Consider the following 20566-nt stretch of genomic DNA (forward strand, 5'->3'; position numbering starts at 1 on the left):
AGAACAGTAAAATTCTTGTAAATAACCAGGAAGGCTAGTAAGAAACTTAGTGTTTCTTCAAAAGTAAACATTTTGGGACCATTCAGCAAGTGCACATCTCTAGCCCTTTGTCTCTCAACTGCCTATAAAACCCCTAGACAATGCACCAGCCAGGGGCTCTCTTGTCCAGGCCAAGAGCTCTGTACTCTTGCATTCTCTCTAAATAAAAGCCTCTGCCTTCCCCTCCTAAAAAAATTTTTTTAATTAAAAAAAATGATACCACTGCATCTCTCATTACAGCCACAGCCATAACACTGGGAATAGCCCCATTCCACTTCTGAGTTCCAGAAGCAACACAAGCAACCGTGCCATCATCGGGCATACTACTATTAACCTGACAAGAAAGTCACACCCATCTCAGTTCTATGTCAGATTTCACCCACAATGAACATAAACTTGATAGTGTAAGAATGAGAATAAGTTAGCATAAGAGTAGCCATCTTAAGGGCCTAGAAGCAGTTTTCTGAAGTTGTGACTTAAAAGAAAAAAAACTGGAACTGGGTAAGGCCTTAGAAAACAAGTTAATCATGAACACCAGGATGGGGGCAGCTGTGGCCTTCGGTCAGCTAACCTTGGTCAGTTAATCCTACATACCAAGCTTATCGTGCAGAACCTCCCTAACAATTGAGGAGTGGTCTTATCTTGCTCTCGCTTAACCCCAGGATGTATGTCTTGCAAAGGTAATGTGCAGCTGTAGAAAATTACTAAGAGTTAAGTGTTTTGAAAATGCTATATAAACCCTTGGTTCTGAGTGCTCGGGGTCCTTGTTGAAACCCGCTGTGTCGGGCAGACACTTGGACCCCAGCTAGCTGGAATAACAATAAACCTCTTGCTTGTTGCATCGATCTGCCGTGGCCTTCGTCTCCTCACTGGGGGGGGAAGCGCAGACCGGAATAAGGCCGTTGGGTCTTACATTTGGGGGCTCGTCCGGGATCGCGTGCCCCCCCCCTGGAGGAATGACAAGCCAAGGATCGGAGGCTTGCCCTGGCCAGGTATTACTGTGTTTGTGTCCGTGTGTCTCTTGTCAAACCCGTAAGAACATTCTGTGTTTAATCAGAAAGTGCCTTGCCGGCTAGTGAGCGCACCCAGTGTTTTTGTTCGCGAACAAGCCTGAAACCTGTATAAAGCCTGTGGGAGCTCCAATCTGTTTCTGGGTCGGCATTGACTTAGGCGGACGCGCTGGCAGGTCGCCGACCAGGGGTCTTGAGAGACGTCCCTTGCCCCCGTCTGGAGGACGAGGTCCTCATCTGTGAGGAAAGTCAGCTGCCGCTGCAGTCCGACAGGCCCTCAACTTAACTTTCAGGTTTGTCTCCGCGGCCGCGGCAGATTCTTCTCTGTAAGCGCCTGGTTGTTGTTTGTCGTGTTTGTTTGTCTTAGTCTTTTTGACAGAAGAAATAAGACAGACACAGACGACCCCCTTGTCTCTCATGACAGACCATTTTTCTCAGACGTTAGAGAGAGAGCTCACAATTTGAGCACGGACATCAGGAAGAGAAAATTTCGTGTTTTCTGCACCTCAAGTGGCCATCCTTTAATGTTGGCTGGCTGCCTGAAGGAACCTTATCGTTATGTCTCAGTCTATGTTTGTGTGTCTAAGTGTGTAAATGAAAATATCTTTCTACCTCCGGATGGTATTAATGAAATTGATTTAAAGACAAGCGCTTGTGAAAATTGGGCATTCTAAAACTTCCAGAAAATCTGATGGAAAATGTTAAGCATTAATGCTAATTTGGGTTTGCCTGAGGCGGGCATGTCATTGTGGTTATCAGCTGCCAAAGTTTACTTAAAGTCATTTAAGTTGATGTTACCAGTTAAACATTTCAAGAAAATGCTTGAAGAAAAGCTTGACTTTGTCTAATGTTTAGTAAAAGTTTTCTAAGTAATCTGGCATAGTTGCTAAAAATAAGTAAACAAGTGTAGCAAATAAACATCTTAATAATAATACTGTATTAATGTATAACAGTGTGTATGTATGCAAACAGCTTGAGAATTTTTGTGGTAACCAAAATTTTTAAAGTTTGCTAAGTCATATAGACATATTTTGTGCCTAATGAGAAATTGTGTTGTAAAGCACATTTCCAAAAATGATAATATATGTTCGTAGATGAAGAATGCTAGTGTAACAGTTTACGGTGGCCTGTTTTTCAGTGTTCACTGAAAGTTAAAGTATCAAATGATTTTAAGTTCTAATGAAAACTACTTAAATAAGGAAAACATTTCTCTATGCTAAAAGATGTATGTTTTAATAAGAGAAGGTATAAAGAATGGAAACTCGTCTGCATGCTAAAGAATGTGTTTTTTGATAAAAGAAAGTGGCTTTGTTCTAAAGTGCAGCTGTTTGTTAGAGAGGGACGGAGAACAGAGACAGAGAGCAGTGTAGTGCAGCAGCATGGTGCCTTTTGTTGTAGCGGATCCGCTCAGCCTGTTGCTTTGGAGGAAGGTCAAGATGTTTAGAGATAAGGGGGGACAAACCCCGGCAAGCCCAGGCATAATTCTCACCCGTTTCTGTGCTTGAGACCATGGGGCAAATGAAGAATAAATTACTATATTCTTACAGATATAGTCATGCTATGTGAAATTAAAGCAAGTGAGTCTTGATATCAAGTGCACAGCAAAATTAGAATTTTGTTTCCAGTTAAAAAAAAAAAAAACAGAAAACAGTTTTCTTTAACTGTTAGTCTGCTCTTAATGTTGAAAGATTGCAAAGAGTTCTCTAATTGTTTTATCAAAGCAGTTTCTCATGCTTAAAGTCTCAGTGAGTTGCCAGAATATTTTTTTTAAAAATGAAATCTTAATATTAAAAAGACTAAAAGCTAAAGTTTGTTAACAACTGTGTAACCTTTATTTGCCTTTGAAATATTTTGTTATTGCAAACGATTGCATGGCATTGTTGGATTCTCCCAGAGGAGGACGCCGCCTCAAATTACTCACGGAAGGTGTCTCTTGATGCAACAAGCAAGAGGAATTTATTCAGAGGCCAGCTAGCTGGGGTCTATGTGTTACCCCGACGCAGCGGGTCTCAACAAGGACCCCGAACACACAAAGCTAGAAGTTTTTATAGCATTTTCAAAGGGGCAGTATTTTCTACAGTCACAATACAGTGTTTTTTTTTTTTTTTCATAGACACATAAATTTTCGGCTGACGCCTCATCCTGGGGGTCTGGTTAGATAAAATCACTTTCGGAATGTTTAGGGTGGTTCTAGCAAGATAAGCTTAACTGATTGAGGTTGGCTAACTAAAGGTCACTACAATTAACACTGGCTAACTAACTTGTTTTTCAAAGTTCTAGTAATTTTTCTCCTTCTAGGTTAGAAAATGGTGTTTGAGCCTTTTAAGATGGCTGTGCTTATGCTAACTTTTGATTCTTCAGGTTCTACATTTCCCCACTTCTCTTTAAGGGCATTCTAATCATGGAATGTTTGTATCTTCCTGTTGGGTGAGTGAATGATATTGTTGCTGCAACATTAGTACATGAACGGCACTCGCTTTTTCTCTAACAAAAGTTATCAGCCGATTTAATATGCAGGGTCTCAAAGTGAGGAGCAACACAAAGATGAGTAAGGGCCCAGCCAGAATGGATATCAAGGTCGTAAACCACGGGGACTTAGTGAACTAAGATTCAAATAGCCCTTGGCCGGCTTCTCGTTCTCTCTTTCTCTGGTCTAGCCTTTCCCTAAGCTTTGACATTGAATCTCTTACTACTCCGGAATGGTCTGCATAAAAGCAGCATTCTTCTTTTAAAGCTGCACACTCTTCTTTTTTTAGAAACAGCAGATCCAGCCCTCGTCTGTTCTGCAAGACTACTTCAGAGAGGGAAGTCAGAGATTCTTAAAGTTTAGTAATGGATTGCTCTATGGTTTTTAGGTCTTCATCAACCTTAGTCCCTCATAATGTTGGTTCTCTTGGATAATAGCGGCTGTCCCTGTTCTTACTCCGGCTGCGACTCTTATCTCTAACAACACAGCTAAGGTCAGCGAGACCGGCTCTCTCTTATATCTATGCCTAGGTTTAAATTCAGCTACGAATGAGAGGTCATCATGATACATCAACCTGGGCACTAGCTGAACTATGATACAGAAATTGCGGGAGGAGTTGAAGGCAGAAGTAGAGACACATGGGGTCACTCTAGTGTTACAAGCCCACCACCCTTCGGGAGGAGGGACTAGATACTCATTTTCACCTGAGGAGGTCACAGCTATGGTTTTATTACACAAAGCTTTATGGGTGGGGGGGACTGAACTTTAACATTTTCTTCTTCTAGTTACTTCAGTCAGAGTTAGCTTCTTGTGGCTTCCCCAGCTACAGATCTCGTGACGGGTTGTCCTGTTAAAACTGCCTAACAATTCCAATCTTTCATAATAAGGCGGCTCAGAAGAGAAACACAACCAACAGGATTCAGTAGTGTTAGGGTTGGTGGTGTTTAAGACCTGAAAAGCTCCTTCAAGGAGGTTGAGAAGGCGTCCGGTGCTAGGAAAGGAGGTGACTCGGCCAAGAGTGGAGGCGGAGTGAGTGGTGGCAGAGTCCATAGGTGGGGCTAGGGCCTGTTTTGGGGCTGGGGCTGGGAGACGCGGTTGATCCCGCAAGACAGTGTTGGGTCTTACTGGGGCAGCTGGAAGGGTCTCAACTTTGAGCCTGATAGTAAATATGAGGCTTTTATCATATCTAGATTTATGGTATCTGAGCCCCCACTGTCGTCCAGTGACTCATCTATCATACTGGCACCCCTTATCACTGAACGTGATATTTAAGGGGTTGCATAGCCCTGTCTGCTCACAGTTGGGGGATGTGTGGTTCAGGACTACTTTAAGGAGGTCTCAACTGGACACGGGGTTCTAATAAACATTACCCATAGTTTCACAGCCCCAAGAGCTACAATAAAAGGATTCTAAGCCCCTACACTGTCGGGCTTGTTGGTGGGTTCGTCCGTCACGGGGGCAGACATAGAAGGTAGTGGTTTTTATCCTATTGCGTGCTCGGGGATAACTACACCCGCTGTCTCCATAGGAAACCTGGCTCTGGGCTGCAGAATAATTGCGGTCTGGTGGTCGAATTAGGTGGGCCTGTCTCCAAGGTATATTAGGTATGTCCCAGGTATCTAATCCAGCAACTAGGGCGCAAACATCAGGGTGCAGGGACGGCCACCAGGTCTTAAGGGGGGCAGTCTTAGAAACAGACCACACTGCCTCTCCTGAGAGAAAACCTGCCATGTCAGCAACCTGGGTTCATGGGGGTTAGGGTTCTGGAAGGTGGGAAGTAACTGGGTCATTAGAATTAGAATTGTTAGTGACACAATCATTTTTACACAAGCGAAATTTAAGAGGGTTATCAGTTCGAATTACTCGCCAGTCCGGGTCTGGTTGAGGCGCTTTCTTCAGATGTGAAGCATGTATCCAGGAAGAGATGCCATCTACCTTCACAGCTGTAGGTGTGGTCAAAAGGACGATGAAGGGTCTTTTCTACCGAGGCTCAAGATTTTCCGTTCGATGTCGCCTTACGTAGACAGAGTCTCCCACTTGGAACGGGTGAGGTACTGAAATGTCCTCTGGCCGATAGGCTTCTCGGATAGAGGCCCACACTTCTTTCTGCACAACTTCCAGAGCCCGTAACCTTTCAAGCAGAAACTTATTAGTCACAGATTCAGGGGATACGTGGAGGTGAGCTGCATTTAGTGGAGCCGGGGCTCCAAACATTATTTCAAAGGGTGTTAGTCTAAAACGGCTGGGGATGTTTCTAACTCGGAATAAGGCAAAGGGAAGGAGGACTAACCAATCATATAAACCAGTCTCTATGGATAATTTAGTCAGGGTCTCTTTTAGAGTTTTATTCATTTTTTCTACCTGTCCTGAGCTCTGGGGCCTGTATGCACAATGCAATTTCTAATCCGTCCCCAAAATCTTGGCCAATCCCTGACTTACCTGGGCAACAAAGGCAGGGCCGTTGTCGGAGCCGATTACCTTTGGGATTCTAAACCTGGGAAATATTTCTTCAAGGATCTTTTTAGACACCGTCTGAGCTGTCTCAGTTTTGGTGGGGAACACCTCTGTCCATCCTGAAAATGTGTCTAGGAAAACTAGAAGGTACTTATATCTATACTTAGCAGGCTTGATCTCAGTGAAGTCAACTTCCCAGTAAGCTCCTGGGCGATCCCCTCGAAGTCTTTTCCCGGATGTTACTGGATTTTTACTCACATTTACTAATTGGCAGGGAACACAATTTCTTACAACCTCGTCAGCCAGTTTTCTTAATCTAATAACATGATAAGGGGAGTCTTGAACCAAGGTCTTTAGGTTTTTTGCTCTCAAATGTGTCAATTGATGCAGTTGCCTTAAGTACTCTTCTGCCTCTCTCTGGGGCAGGACAACTCTCCCTTTTTCAGACTTGTATATCTCGTGGGGTGAGGAATTTTTAAACTCTAATTTGTTTATACAAGCGAGGTCTTCGGGTGTATGCTCTTAATACAAGTGGCCTCCAGGTACACTTGGAGGGGTAAGATATTCATTCCCTGGGCTGCTTGTTTTGCAGCTTGGTCCGCCCTTCTGTTTCCTTGAGCTATTAGAGAGTCGCTTTTTTGATGCCCAGGGCAATGTATTATTGCCACTTCTCTAGGTCTATGGATGGCTTCTAACAAATTTAAAATTTCTTGTTTGTTTTTAACATCTCTCCCGGCAGAAGTCAATAACTCTCTCTGTCTATAAATAGCCCCGTGTATGTGAGCGGTGGCAAAAGCGTATCGGCTGTCGGTATAGACGTTAAGTCTCTTACCTTCTGCCATCTTTAGAGCCTGAGTCAGAGCGACGAGCTCTGCTCGCTGTGCAGAAGTGCCCGTTGGAAGTCCACTGGCCCACATGATTCGGTTATCATCTACTACTGCAGCTCCCGCCATTCTCTTACCATCCATAATGTAACTGCTCCCGTCTGTATACCAAGTCAGGAGTCCTGGCCCTTCTAAAGGCTGATCTTGTAAATCCTGGCGGGTCCCCGTCTCCTCAGCCAGGATTTCCTGGCAGGTATGAAGTACTTCTTTTCCTAAATCGGGGAGCAGAGTAGCTGGGTTTAGGATGGCGGGTGGGGCAAATTCCACACGATCACGATTCAGGAGTAAGGTCTGGTAGTGAGTCATTCTGGCATTTGACATCTATCTTTCGGGTGGTTGCCGGATTATGCTCTCTAACGCATGTGAAGCAACCACAGTGAGTTTTTGTCCCAGTGTTAGTTTGTCAGAATCTTTAACTAGGAGGGCCACAGCTGCTACTACTCTCAGGCAGGCAGGCCACCCACTACTCACGGGGTCTAATTTTTTTGACAGATAGGCGACAGGTCTCTTCTAAGGTCCCCATTGTTGGGTCAACACTCCTCGAGCTACTCCGCTCCGTTCGTCTACGAAAAGGACAAATGGCTTAGTTACGTCTGGCAATGCTAGAGCGGGTGCTGAGAGGAGGGCTTTCTTGATATCATCAAAGGCCTGTTGTTGCTCAGATCTCCAAACAAACGGGGCTGTCCCCTTGGTAAGGGGGTACAGAGGGGCGGCCAAGGAAGCATATCCGGGTATCCACAATCTACAAAACCCTGCTGTCCCCAGAAACTCGCGAACCTGGCGTGCTGTAGTGGGGACCGGAATCTGCATCACAGTCTGCTTCCGGGCTTCAGTAAGCCACCTTTTCCCTTTTCTCAGGGAATATCTCAAATAAATCACTTGTTGTTGGCAGATCTGTGTCTTCTTAGCAGATGCTCTATACTTTAATTTGGCAAGTTCAGTCAAAAGGGCTTCAGTGGCCTCTTGGCAGGTCTCCCGGGTGGGAGCGGCTATCAATAAGTCATCAACATATTGCAGCAGAGTTACCTGTGGGTTTGAAGCTCGGTAGAAAGCCAAGTCCTGATGTAAAGCCTCATCGAAGAGGGTGGGCGAGTTCTTGAATCCTTGTGGCAAACGAGTCCAGGTCAATTGCCCAGTAGTTCCTGTGGTGGGATCTTTCCACTCAAAGGCAAACAGCGGTTGGCTGTTCTGGTGCAAGCGCAGACAAAAGAAAGCATCCTTTAGATCTAAAACTGAATACCAGATGTTTTTTGGGGCCAGGGAGCTCAGTAGGTTATAGGGATTTGGCACGGTGGGATGAATGTCCTGTGTCTTTTTGTTAACTTCTCTTAAATCTTGTACTGGTCGGTAATCTCCCGTTCCTGCCTTTTTTACAGGCAGCAAGGGGGTGTTCCATGGGGATTGACATTTTACCAATATTCCCTGTTCTATAAGCTTCTGGATATGTGGCCTAATTCTATCCTTGGCTTCTTTACTCATTGGATATTGCCTCACAGTCACTGGCAAGGCTGAAGCTTTTAGTTCAATGATTACAGGGGGCTGGTTCTTGGCGAGCCCCATGCCCGCCGTCTCCGCCCAGGCTCCTGGGAATCGGTCGAGCCACTCCTGACTAATCCGGGAGGGCTCTGGTTCTATAAAAAGACAGTATTCGTCTTCCAATCTTATGGTCAGAATACTCAAGTCCAAAGGCTTATTTTCCTGATTAGTCACCAGAGGTTTCTCAGCTTGAAAAGATATTTGGGCTCCTACTTTGGTTAAGATGTCTCTTCTTAACAGGGGCGTAGGGCATTCTGGTATAATGAGGAACGAGTGACTTACTCGTCCTACTCCTAAGTCTACTGCTCTTCGGGTGGTCCATGCATATTGTTTCTGGCCTGTAGCTCTAATCACCCAAGACTTTTTGCCAGAGAGAGGGCCCTTGTCTTTAGTTAATACAGAATGTTGAGCACCGGTGTCTACTAGGAACTCAACGGGTTGCCCCTCCACTTTCAGAGTTACCCTGGGCTCGGGGAGGGGTTCCGAGCCCCGTCTTCCCTAATCTTCATCTTCCAGCAGAGACAACACCTTTTTTGGAGGCTTCTGCAGTGGCTTTTTAGGGCATTCTTTCACCCAATGTCCTTTCTCTTTGCAGTATGCACATTGATCTTTATCCAAAGGAGGCCGGTTGCCCAGCTGCCCTGCCTTACTACTTCTACCACTAGAGGGCGGGCGTCCCTTACCTTCTACTACTGCGGCCAAGATTTTTGTTAAATTTCTCTCATGCTTCCTATCTTTCTTTTCCTCTTTACTTTCTTTTTCTTTTTCCTTCTTTAATTCCTTCTCTTCCTCAGTCTCTCTCTTATGATAAACTCTCTCAGCTTCTTTCACCAAATCTCTCAACGACAAATCCTGTAAGCCTTCTAGTCTCTGAAGCTTCTTTCTAATATCAGGCGCTGATTGCCCAATAAAGGCAAGAGCCACTGAAGCACTGTGTTCCTCAGAAGTGGGGTCAAAAGGAGTATACTGCCTGAAGGCTTCCATCAGGCGTTCTAAGAACACTGCGGGTGCCTCAGCGGCTCCCTGACTAACCTCTCTTACCTTGGCCAAATTGGTGGGGCGCCTTGCAGCCCCGTGAAGACCTGCCACCAGAGCCTGGCGATAGATGGTTAGTCGCTCCCTACCTTCTGGAGAATTAAAGTCCCAGTTGGGTCTGGTCAGTGGGAACCCCCTTTCTATATCATGAGGGAGTTGCGAGGGTCGTCCGTCAGCTCCAGGCACGTTCTTTCGCGCTTCCAGGAGGATCCTTTCTCTTTCTTCCGTGGTGAAGAGTACCTGTAAGAGCTGCTGACAATCATCCCAAGTGGGCTGGTGAGAGAACATCAGGGACTCTATCAGTCTCATTAGTCTCTGCGGTTCCTCTGAAAAAGGAGGGTGGTTAGCTTTCCAATTATATAAATCGGCAGAGGAGAATGGCCAGTATTGCAGAGGTTGGAAAGGTGGGTCTCCTTCCTCCCCGAGAATGGGGGCCCCATAAGACGTGAGGGGAAAAATACCTGATGGGTCCAATGCGGCCCCTCGGCGCCGCCGAGTTCCCTGGGCCAGTCCCGGAGCTGGCCCCGATGCCTCGGTACTAGAGGCTAGAGGCATCGGAGGTGCTGGGGCTGGAGGCACTGGGGCCTCGGCCGCCGGGGCCTCGGGCGCCGGGGCAGAGGCAGGAGGGTAAGGAGGGGGATCATCAACCATGAGCAAGTCTTGAGTGTCAGGGTGTATTTTGGTGGTCTCTTTCCCTTTTCCCTGAGGTTGAGCCTGAGCCAATAAGACTCGAGAGTTCACTTTCTTTCGCACCCAGGGCTTTACCCAGGGCGGTGGATTTTCCACCAATTCTTGCCAGACCACAATGTAGGGCTGCTGATCCGGATGTCCCCGAGTTGAATTCTGGAAAACAACAGCTTTTACTGCAAGCAGAGTGGAGAGGTCAAAAGTCCCCTCTGGGGGCCATCCAACGTTAAAAGTGGGCCACTCGGAGGTACAGAAAGTCTGCCACGGCTCTTTTTTAACTTCTACCGACAAGTCATGCGCCCTTGCTCTCACTTCTGTCCAATGACCTAACGTCAGGCTAAGGGGGGTCATCACTGTCTGTCCCATTGCCAGTATAACAATTATTAGACACGTAAAGGACACATAAAACAGAGACACACAGAGATTAGACACACAGCGGCCGCTTTTTGTCTTCCTCAGATTTCTGACCAAGAACCGGAAGGAATCAGTGGGCTGATACTCTCGGCGCCCAAAAACCAACCCTATCTCATCCGGTTCACTTTTGCGGAAAAACAGGTGGGAGGCCACCAGGCGTCCCTGGCCCTCCAAACTCCCCGGGGCGTCCCCCAGGGTTGCAGCCTGCGGTGCTCCAAGTACGTCTACTGATCGCAGTCGCGACCCCTTACGGGACCGGGACGGCTGCCAGACAGAGGGTACCCTTTTCAGAACTCCGACCGGTCTCACTGAAAAACAGAACACAGAACACAGACAACTCAAGGCACCACTAATCTTACCTCTTCCTCCAAGAACGGCTTCGGGAGTGAAGCGGGGTAAGCGCACGATCCCGGACGAGCCCCCAAATGTTGGATTCTCCCAGAGGAGGACACCGCCCCAAATCACTCACGGAAGGCGTCTCTTGATGCAACAAGCAAGAGGAATTTATTCAGAGGCCAGCTAGCTGGGGTCCATGTGTTAGCCCGACGCAGCGGGTCTCAACAAGGACCCCGAACACACAAAGCTAGAAGTTTTTATAGCATTTTCAAAGGGGCAGTATTTTCTACAGTCACAATACAGTGTTGTTTTTTTTTTTCATAGACACATAAATTTTTGGCTGACGCCTCATCCTGGGGGTCTGGTTAGATGAAATCACTTTCGGAATGTTTAGGGTAGTTCTAGCAAGATAAGCTTAACTGATTGAAGTTGGCTAACTAAAGGTCACTACAATTAACACTGGCTGACTAACTTGTTTTTCAAAGTTCTAGTAATTTTTCTCCTTCTAAGTTAGAAAATAGTGTTTGAGCCTTTAAGATGGCTGTGCTTATGCTAACTTTTGATTCTTCAGGTTCTACAGCATGAGAAATTGAATTATTTATTCCTTATATTTTTACAAGTAGAAAAATCTCTCTAACCAACAAACGATTAAAGTTGTTACTGATTATTTGTTTTCTTAATTTATCCTCCTAAGCAGAATAGTAACAAAGCTTTTTTTTAGCTGATTAAATGCACTTAGTTAACAAACCAAAATTTATTCTTAAAAATTAAATTGTGTAGAATCTGGACAAGATTATGTTTCTCCCAGAAAAACAGGTTTCACTGTAAAGGTTTAGATAGGCAAACGTGTGACCACTTTTGAGGAAGGTTGTAATAGATTTTTTTGAGAACCACCAGGTCTTCTTGTTTAATTTATATGCTGTAGATATGTTTGTATGTTTTAAAAAACATGGAAGACTCTCCATATTTTTTAATGCAAATGATCTTATAAGCTGCTATGCAAATTCTATTAAAAGCTCTATCTACTATTAAAGAGTAAAACATTCTTGAAGCTTTCAGGGAAGACCTGTAGACTTAAGCACTTTCTCTGCTTTTTTGTATCTGGTCTTGGACACTTATGCTGAGTTATGTTCTTATTATTTTCACTGTTTGTAAGCTATTGATTGTATATAATCTTTAAACCATCCAAATATCCAGCATACATTTCCATGTCACCACAACCCACTATTGATGCCATGAATGAAATAGCTGGTTAGAAAGCCAAAGGTCATCATTTCTCAATCCCTAAATGAAGAGGTAAAATGCCTGATCTCTTTCATCTCAAAGCATATTTCTGGTCAAATCTGAATATCTGTGTGAAAGAAAGAGACATTTAAATTTGAGATTCTGCTTAAACTTTTAAGTTGAATTTGACTATAGCCATATTCATTCTTTGTATGTATCTCTAACAGGTCTTTTGTATGCCTGGTGATATTATAATCTGCCTTGAGTTTGGACAGTTCTTTCAGCTAAATGTGAATTCTTATTGTAGCTTTTTTCCCCTCCTGAAGATGAAAGCAGAAAAATCTACCATCTGCTACCATTCTCTCAAGAATGCTTGGTAACCTAGATTATTTTGACTTTGTATATATTGTCTTTAAAAACTGACAGCAGCAGTCTCCCCTGCTGCCCCACCTTTTTAAGATATCTCGTTTACTGTGCTGGGTATATAGACAATAAATGTGTAATGATAGACAGTTCTAAAAGAATTAAATGCAAAAAAGTGCTTTTACCTCTAGTTAACTCTGATATTTTCCAGAGAGCCCCTGGAACATGTCAGAAGAATTTTTTCTCATTAGAGAAAGTATTTGACTAATTTGGCTTATTTATCTGATATATATATATATTTACCAAGAAAGCACTGTCAAAGAGAATAATGCTAAACTTTGTTACTGAATGTTTTGTATTACAGAAATATCAGAATTTCCTTATGTCAACTGTCTTACAGTGAGCTCTCGTCAGATCTTTGACCATTGTCATTTGTAAGTTTTTTGTCATTTATAGTCACTGTTTTGTTGTTCCTGGACTGGTAAAGAACTGGATTTCAGCAGAACAGGTATTAGTTACATAAGATTACATAAACTAAAGAAAATAGTTTTGTGTCTTTTTGTTTCGAATGTTGCTGATAGAGTGTTTTGAGCTTGTTCTCTTAAGCTGACAACAGTTTAGTAGATAGCTGTCTTTATAAGCAGAATTGAGACATCCTTCTCTCTACCTGATCCCTACAGAGTTTAAAAACTTTCGGTGACTGTTTTTGTATTCCATGGCAGTATGTTTATTTGCACGAGTTTAGTAAGAATCTGCTTTCCTTGTGAGAAGACTAATTAAGAACACTGGTTATACTGCCAGGGCTTTGGCTGAAATGTCATACCTGGGAGACATGTGCATGGACTCAGATGTGAACAACTTTAAAGAACTAAGATTGACTTTATAGAGCCAACAAAGCCCCTTGGAAGAACTAGCCTAGTACCTTGCTTGCAGAGTTCCCAGCAGCCTTCCCAGGTGAGTAAAGAAGGTCGCTTCCTGGCAGGTGCAGAGACCTCAAGAAGAGAGGAATTCATCCAAATCTACAGGTACTGCAGGCAAAGCCTGATGGCAGGTCTGGCTTGGCTGTCTAGCCTCAAGAGGCCTTTAAAGGTTCAATCTGAGGTTCCTTGCAAAAAGTTCCAGCAAAGCATATTTAAAAGAGCCTGTGTAATCAATTGCTCTTCTTGCTGCACTTGTGCAAATAACCAAGCCAGCTGTTAATTATTTTCTTAACCTGGTTACTTCTAATAAAAATGAAAGTGATTTTAAAATATTGTTTCAATAACGCAGCCTCCTTCCAGAATAGAAAATCCAACTCCAGATGTTGCTACATAACCTAATAACACAATTTGTTTTATCTTGCCTAGAAGCCACAAAACTGCAAATAGTAATAAAAACGAAACCCAGAATAGAAGCGCCAGCCTTCTGAGGCCCTCTCAACTGACCAGTGATAGAGACCTAGCTGCACCCTTTACTGCGCCCCCTTCTCAGCACGAAGCAGCCAGAGCGGTCATCGCCCCTTTTCCCTAGCAGCAGCTAGAGTCTCTACCTGTAGAGAAGAGAATGAGACAGGGACCATAGGCTTAGACAGAATAAAGTGAGAGCCTCTGGAAGAGGTGGGGCGGGATATTTGCAATCAGAGCAATGTAACTACATGCTGGAACTCCCCCCTACTGGAACTATGTTGAACATGGAACTCTAGAATCATTCTTCAGTGAGATCAGTTAATATTCCCCAGATAGAGAGGTATAGCACATGTTTTGTTATGCTAGTCATTTGTAATCGTGTATGGGATTCGCTTTAGCATACTGGAGGGCCCGGGCCTGTGTGCTGTCTTTCCTCCTTCAGATCTGACTAAGTAATTTTGCAAGCTGAGCAATTGACTTAGCATGCAGACCCAGCTGTAGACGGCATAGTAAAAAGCAAGATTCTTTAGCAAATAGACAATATCTCAGCCCACCTTAGAGGCTGGGCATGCAATCTTTTGATGTGCACCCGAACCAAGGCGCCAGTGTCCCAGAGAGAAATCAAAGAAAGAAATTATCTTTAATATTCAAAGACCCCTTCCCCGTTACCCAGACTGACAACCGCGATTTATATAATAAGTTAAAAGCTCTCCAGGCAGTCCAAAGAGAAGTGTAGACCCAACTAAAAGCAGTCTATGAGCCCGGCACTTCAGAAGCAGCCCACCCGTTCCAAGTTGAAGACTTTGTGTTTGTAAAGCGACACCGAGCGCAGACCCTTGAGCCACGGTAGAAAAGACCCTACTTAGTGTTACTGACCACCCCAACAGCAGTCAAAGTTAATAAGATTGCCGCCTAGATCCACGCATCTCATGTGAAACACGTTGTCTCAGCCGAGACAGCTGACGACCATCTCACATGGAGAGCCCAACCTACTGAGAATCCTCTCCAGCTTAAAAATCACCAGAAGACCCCTAAAGTGACCAGGTGCGCGTCCAGAGACACCAACGCCATTTAGCTGACCCACGCACTGTTCTCAAAAACTCTATTCCAAGATAACCACGTCAGCTGGACAAAGACAACCCTCAAAAGCTAAGACTACGCCGTTCATATTGTGCCTTTCCCCTATTGCACTACCAAACAGATGACCTCTAATTTCATGATTGAAATAGTTACAAGAAGAAGAGGGGAATGTAAGAATGAGAATAAGTTAGCATAAGAGTAGCCATCTTAAGGGCCTAGAAGCAGTTTTCTGAAGTTGTGACTTAAAAGAAAAAAAACTGGAACTGGGTAAGGCCTTAGAAAACAAGTTAATCATGAACACCAGGATGGGGGCAGCTGTGGCCTTCGGTCAGCTAACCTTGGTCAGTTAATCCTACATACCAAGCTTATCGTGCAGAACCTCCCTAACAATTGAGGAGTGGTCTTATCTTGCTCTCGCTTAACCCCAGGATGTATGTCTTGCAAAGATAATGTGCAGCTGTAGAAAATTACTAAGAGTTAAGTGTTTTGAAAATGCTATATAAACCCTTGGTTCTGAGTGCTCGGGGTCCTTGTTGAAACCCGCTGTGTCGGGCAGACACTTGGACCCCAGCTAGCTGGAATAACAATAAACCTCTTGCTTGTTGCATCGATCTGCCGTGGCCTTCGTCTCCTCACTGGGGGGGAAGCGCAGACCGGAATAAGGCCGTTGGGTCTTACAATAGTAACTATAGCAACACTCTCAATTTTAATTGGAGGCTGAGGGGGTCTAAACCAAACACAATTACGAAAAACTATAGCTTACTCCATAATTGCCCACATAGGTTGAATAATAATAATCATAACATATAACCCAACTACTACTATTCTCAATCTCCTAATTTGTATTATAATGACCCTATCAATATTCATAATGCTATACTATACAACTCATTGACAACAACCTTATCTTTGTCTCACCTATCAAATAAGACACCGCTAATTACAACCATTATGCTCACAATCCTACTATCACTTGGAGGCCTTCCACTATTATCCAAACTTTTACCTAAATGAATGATCATTCAAGAACTTACCAAAAACAACATAATAATGCCCAACAATAACAGCAGTGATTGCACTACTAAAGTTACATTTTATATGCACCTAACTTACTCCACAACACTAACAATATTCCCAATAACAACATAAAAATAAAGTGACAATTTGAAACTACAAAACACATAAAATTAGCCCCACCCCTAATTACTCTATCTACAATAATACTTCCACTAATTTCATACATATCAACTCTAAATTAGAAATTCAGGTTACACAGACTAAAAGTCTTCAAAGCTCTAAGCAAGCATAAAACACTTACTTTCTGATCCTAAGGACTGTAAGACTATCCTACATCACTTGAATGCAAATCAAACACTTTTCTTAAGCTAAATTCTCACTAGATTGATGGGATACAAACCCATGAAACTTTAGTTAACAGCAAAAACCCTAATCAACTGGCTTCAATCTACTTCTCCTGCAATAATAAAAAAGGTGGCAGGAGAAGACCCAGCAGAATTGAAGCTGCTTCTCTAAATTTGCAAGTCAGGATGTAAAACACCTCAGGACTTGGCAAGAAGAGGACTTTACCTGTATCTTTAGATTTAGAGTCTAATACTTATTCAGCCACCTTACCCATGTTCATCAATCGTCGATTATTTTCAACTAATCCCAAAGACATCAGCACATTGCACCTTCTTTGTGGCGCTTGAGCTGGAATAGTGGGCACCGCTCTAAGCCTCCCTATCCGTGCTGAACTCGGCCAGCCTGGGACCCTCTTAGGCGATGATCAGATCTGTAATGTAACTGTAACTGCACACGCCTTTGTAACGATTTTCTTCATGGTGCTATCAGTATGTTTAGTATATACTAACATTATATTTGCATTTATTATTTCCCTCATAGGAATACTGAAAAATCGATCACACCTTATATCCTCACTACTAGGTCTAGACAGCATGATATTATCTTTATTTATCATACTCGTTATTACAATCTACCCATTTCACACTAGCTAGCATAGTACCCATTATTCTGCTCATATCTGCAGCATGCAAAGCTGCCTTAGGCCTGTCTTTACTAGTATTAGTATCCAACACATATGGCACAGACTACTCACAAAACTTAAATTTCTCCAATGCTAAAACTAATTATTCCCACAGTTTTATCTAATCTCCCTAACATGATTATCAAACAAGAATATGGTATGAATTAACATAACATCTCACAGCATGCTCATTGGCCTTGTATCTTTATCCACCCTAAATCAGCATGACAGCAATAGCCTAAACTTTTCACTTTTCTCTCTGATCCCTTATCAGCACCTCTACTAACACTAACAACAGGACTTCTACCTCTAATATTAATAGCTAGTCAAGCCCATTTATCTACTGAGCACTTAGCCTGAAGTTATGTCACTATATTAATTACACTTCAAATACTATTGATTGTAACATTTACCCCCTCTGAATTTATTATATTTTATATCCTATTTGAGGCAACACTTGTACCAACTCTTACCATCATTACACGCTGAGGAAATCAGACTGCTTAAATGCAGGATTTTACTTTCTCTTTTATACAATAGTAGGCTCACTTGCTCTCCTAGTAATCCTCATATACACTCAAAATATAATAGGAACTATCAATGTACTACTACTACTACAATACTGAGCAAAACCTATAAACGACTCTTGATCCAATATACTGATTCGACAACATGTATAATGGCATTTATAGTAAAAATACCATTATATGGCCTACACCTTTGATTGCCCAAAGCCCATGTTGAAGCCCCCATCGCGGGATCCATAGTACTTGCAGCAATCCTACTGAAGCTTAGGGGGTACGGAATGTTACGCATTACTGTTATACTTGAGCCAATAACAACTTTCAAAGCCTATTCGTTTCTAATATTCTCTCCATGAGGCATGATTATAACAAGTTATATCTGTTTATGACAAACCGATCTAAAGTCACTAATTACCTACTCATCTGTAAGTTACATAGCACTCGAAATCACAGCAAATTTAATGCAAACACCATGAAGCTACATAGGGGCCACAGCCCTCATAATTGCACACGTCATCTATATTATTTTGCTTGGCCATCACAAACTATGAACAAATTCACAGTCAAACTAATATACTAGCATGAGGATTGCAGACACTCATACCACTGACAGCTGCTTGATGCCTTCTAACAAGTTTAACCAACTTAGCCCTGCCGCCTACAATTAACTCAACTTGATAACAATTTGTAGTAATTGCAGCATTTTCATAACCTAATGCTACCTTTATTCTAATAGGAACAAATATTATTATCATGGCCATCTACTCTTGATATATATTAATATCTACTCAACAAAGTAAATATACACTTCACAGTAACATTAAGCCCTCCTTTACGTGAGAGAATACTCTCAATAGTGCTACACATACTGCCCCTCATAATACTATCTATTAACCCCAAAATTATCCTAGGCTTACTTTATGGCAAATATAGTTTAACAAAAACATCAGGTTGTGAATCTGATAATACACGACTCTGACTTCTTATTTACCTAAAAAGCATGCAAGAACTGCTAATTCATGCTCCCATATGTAAACATATGGCTTTTTCAAACCTTTAATAGGATGGTAGTTATCTATTGGTCTAAGGAATCAAAAAATTGGTGCAACACCAAATAAAAGTAATAATTATCCTAGTATGGTCTTCACTTATATTAGGAAAGAGCATAAAACCTAAATGTGATTTATGTATGAATATAGTAGTTTATCCTCCATTTACCCCATGGTTCCAAGCACATAAGCCAGTGAGAATTATGCCTGGGCTTACCCTGCCTTATGTCTAAACATCCCGACCCTCCCCCAAAGCAACAGGCAAGGGGATCCGCCACAATAAAAGGCACCTCGCTGCTGCCCTCTCTCTCTTTTTTGTCTGTCTCTCTTTTCTCCCTGCTCTGTCTCCCTCTCTCTCTCTGCTCTGTGTCCCACTGCTCTCTCTGCTGCTCCCTCTCCCCACCCCCCTCTGGGGCAGCCACTCTCTCTTTCAGATAATGAAGTCTCTTGCGTGGGCCCGTGTCTCCTGAGTCGTTCTGGGTAAGGAGGGTCGCGGCAAGATACCCTTTCAATTTCTTCCCACCAGGATGTTTAAACATTTTAACAGTAAGGTATTAACAAAGAGCCACATGGTGGAAGATGCTCAGGCTGAGGGGGTGGGGGAGGAACTGGTAAGGGCCTGGCTCTACCTGTTTGAGTTTTTGAGTTTTTTCAACTTACCAATAAAATTAAAGACAAATGTAAGGGAAAGATATAGCTGGCTTACGGACGTCAGGAAAGAATGTGATCCCTGTAGTACTCAGCCAGTGAGGAACCAGGGGAGGGACTTGCACTCTAGGAGATAAATTACTGGTGCCAAACTCCCCAGGCGTGCCTCCTCACCAGACACCGGATCTTGCAAGACTGTCATTAAAGCCTCGCTCCGCTGTTCTCTTCGTCTCCGTGTCCACTCAGTGAATTTGGACCAGTGAGTGTGTTTCTCACACTTGTAACACTAACACTATTAGTTGTGCTAATCTTAATTTGTCCTACCAGTATGTACGTAAACAAAAACTACCCTTCATATGTAAAAAATACAGTTGCATTTCCTTTTGCTATTAGCATAATCCCTGCAATAGCATTCATTTACTCAAACGAAGAAACAGTCACTTCTAACTGACACTGGGTGTTACTCTGGGGAAAGGAAATCCCAGGGAAAAATACCTCTAAAAACGGAAATCAGTCAAAGGGAGAAATAAAGTTTAAAACCCGTTTATTGTTCAAAAACTGCAGTCTGGCCCATCTCTCCTGCTCAAGCAGCAGCAAAACCGGCCCTCCCCGTCACCTCTCAGGTACAGATAAACCCCCCATTGCCCAGGTAACTACCCATTGATACGGCGATGAACTTCTCCACCCCTGAAGAAAGCTGCAAATGCACTGAAGCCAGACTTCTTTCCACCTCTGAACTACTGTAGATATGCAGATGTACTAAAGCCAGGCGAGATACTCTGGAAATGTTTCAATTTTACCCAATTTACCCACACTGGATAACAATTCAAACCACAGAAATATCAATAAGCTTTAAATTAATTATTTTCTATGACACTTATCCCAGTAGCACTGTTTGTCACATGATCCATCATAGAATTCTCCTTATGGTACATAGAGTCAGACCCTTATATTAACCGATTCTTTAAATATCTATATTACATTTCTTAATCAGTAATAATTCTAACCACTGCCAACGATCTATTCCAACTTTTTATTGGTTGAGAAGGAGTTGGAGTCATATCCTTCCTACTCATTGGCTGGTGATATGGGTGGACAGATGCAAATACTGCTGCCACACAGGCAATCTTACACAATTGTATTGGAGACATTGGATTTCTTGTATCTACAGCATTTCTTTCCAACCTAAACTCATGAGAATTTCAACAAATTTTATTCTTAATTCTGAAAACACAAACATTCCTCTAATAGGACTATTACTAGCTGCAGCTGGAAAATCTGCACAATTTGGCCTACATCCCTGACTTCCTTCTGCTATAGAAGGGCCAACCCCAGTATGAGCACTGTTTCACTCTAGCACAATAGTTGTTGCAGGGGTATTTCTTTT

The 20566-nt window shown here is 43.1% G+C and overlaps 2 protein-coding genes and 1 long non-coding RNA gene across 3 annotated transcripts in view; 1 reads left to right on the forward strand and 2 right to left on the reverse strand.

Annotated features, from left to right (window-relative positions):
- LOC130682451 (uncharacterized) overlaps positions 1–5475 on the reverse strand; it is a gene marked incomplete at its 3' end in the record, with an annotated part of 25453 nt that extends 19978 nt beyond the window's left edge. The window contains exon 1 of the mRNA XM_057496812.1: positions 5380–5475. The remainder of the gene's footprint in view (positions 1–5379) is intronic.
- On the reverse strand, positions 2859–12848 carry LOC130682450 (uncharacterized). The gene is made up of 4 exons (XM_057496811.1): positions 9515–12848; positions 7881–8042; positions 7326–7417; positions 2859–7066 (listed from the first exon to the last, which is right to left on the reverse strand). Exons 1-2 carry the CDS (start codon positions 10476–10478, stop codon positions 8017–8019), a joined length of 990 nt encoding a protein of 329 aa, XP_057352794.1. The 5' UTR covers positions 10479–12848; the 3' UTR covers positions 2859–7066; positions 7326–7417; positions 7881–8016.
- A 55-nt stretch (positions 12849–12903) lies between these two features.
- Positions 12904–13982, forward strand: LOC130682453 (uncharacterized). The gene is made up of 2 exons (XR_008995648.1): positions 12904–13403; positions 13796–13982. It is a non-coding gene; the product is annotated as an uncharacterized LOC130682453 (long non-coding RNA).
- The last annotated feature ends 6584 nt before the right edge of the window (positions 13983–20566 follow it).

The sequence above is a fragment of the Manis pentadactyla genome, unplaced genomic scaffold (genome assembly GCF_030020395.1).
Source record: "Manis pentadactyla isolate mManPen7 unplaced genomic scaffold, mManPen7.hap1 scaffold_547, whole genome shotgun sequence".
Lineage (NCBI taxonomy): Eukaryota > Metazoa > Chordata > Mammalia > Pholidota > Manidae > Manis > Manis pentadactyla.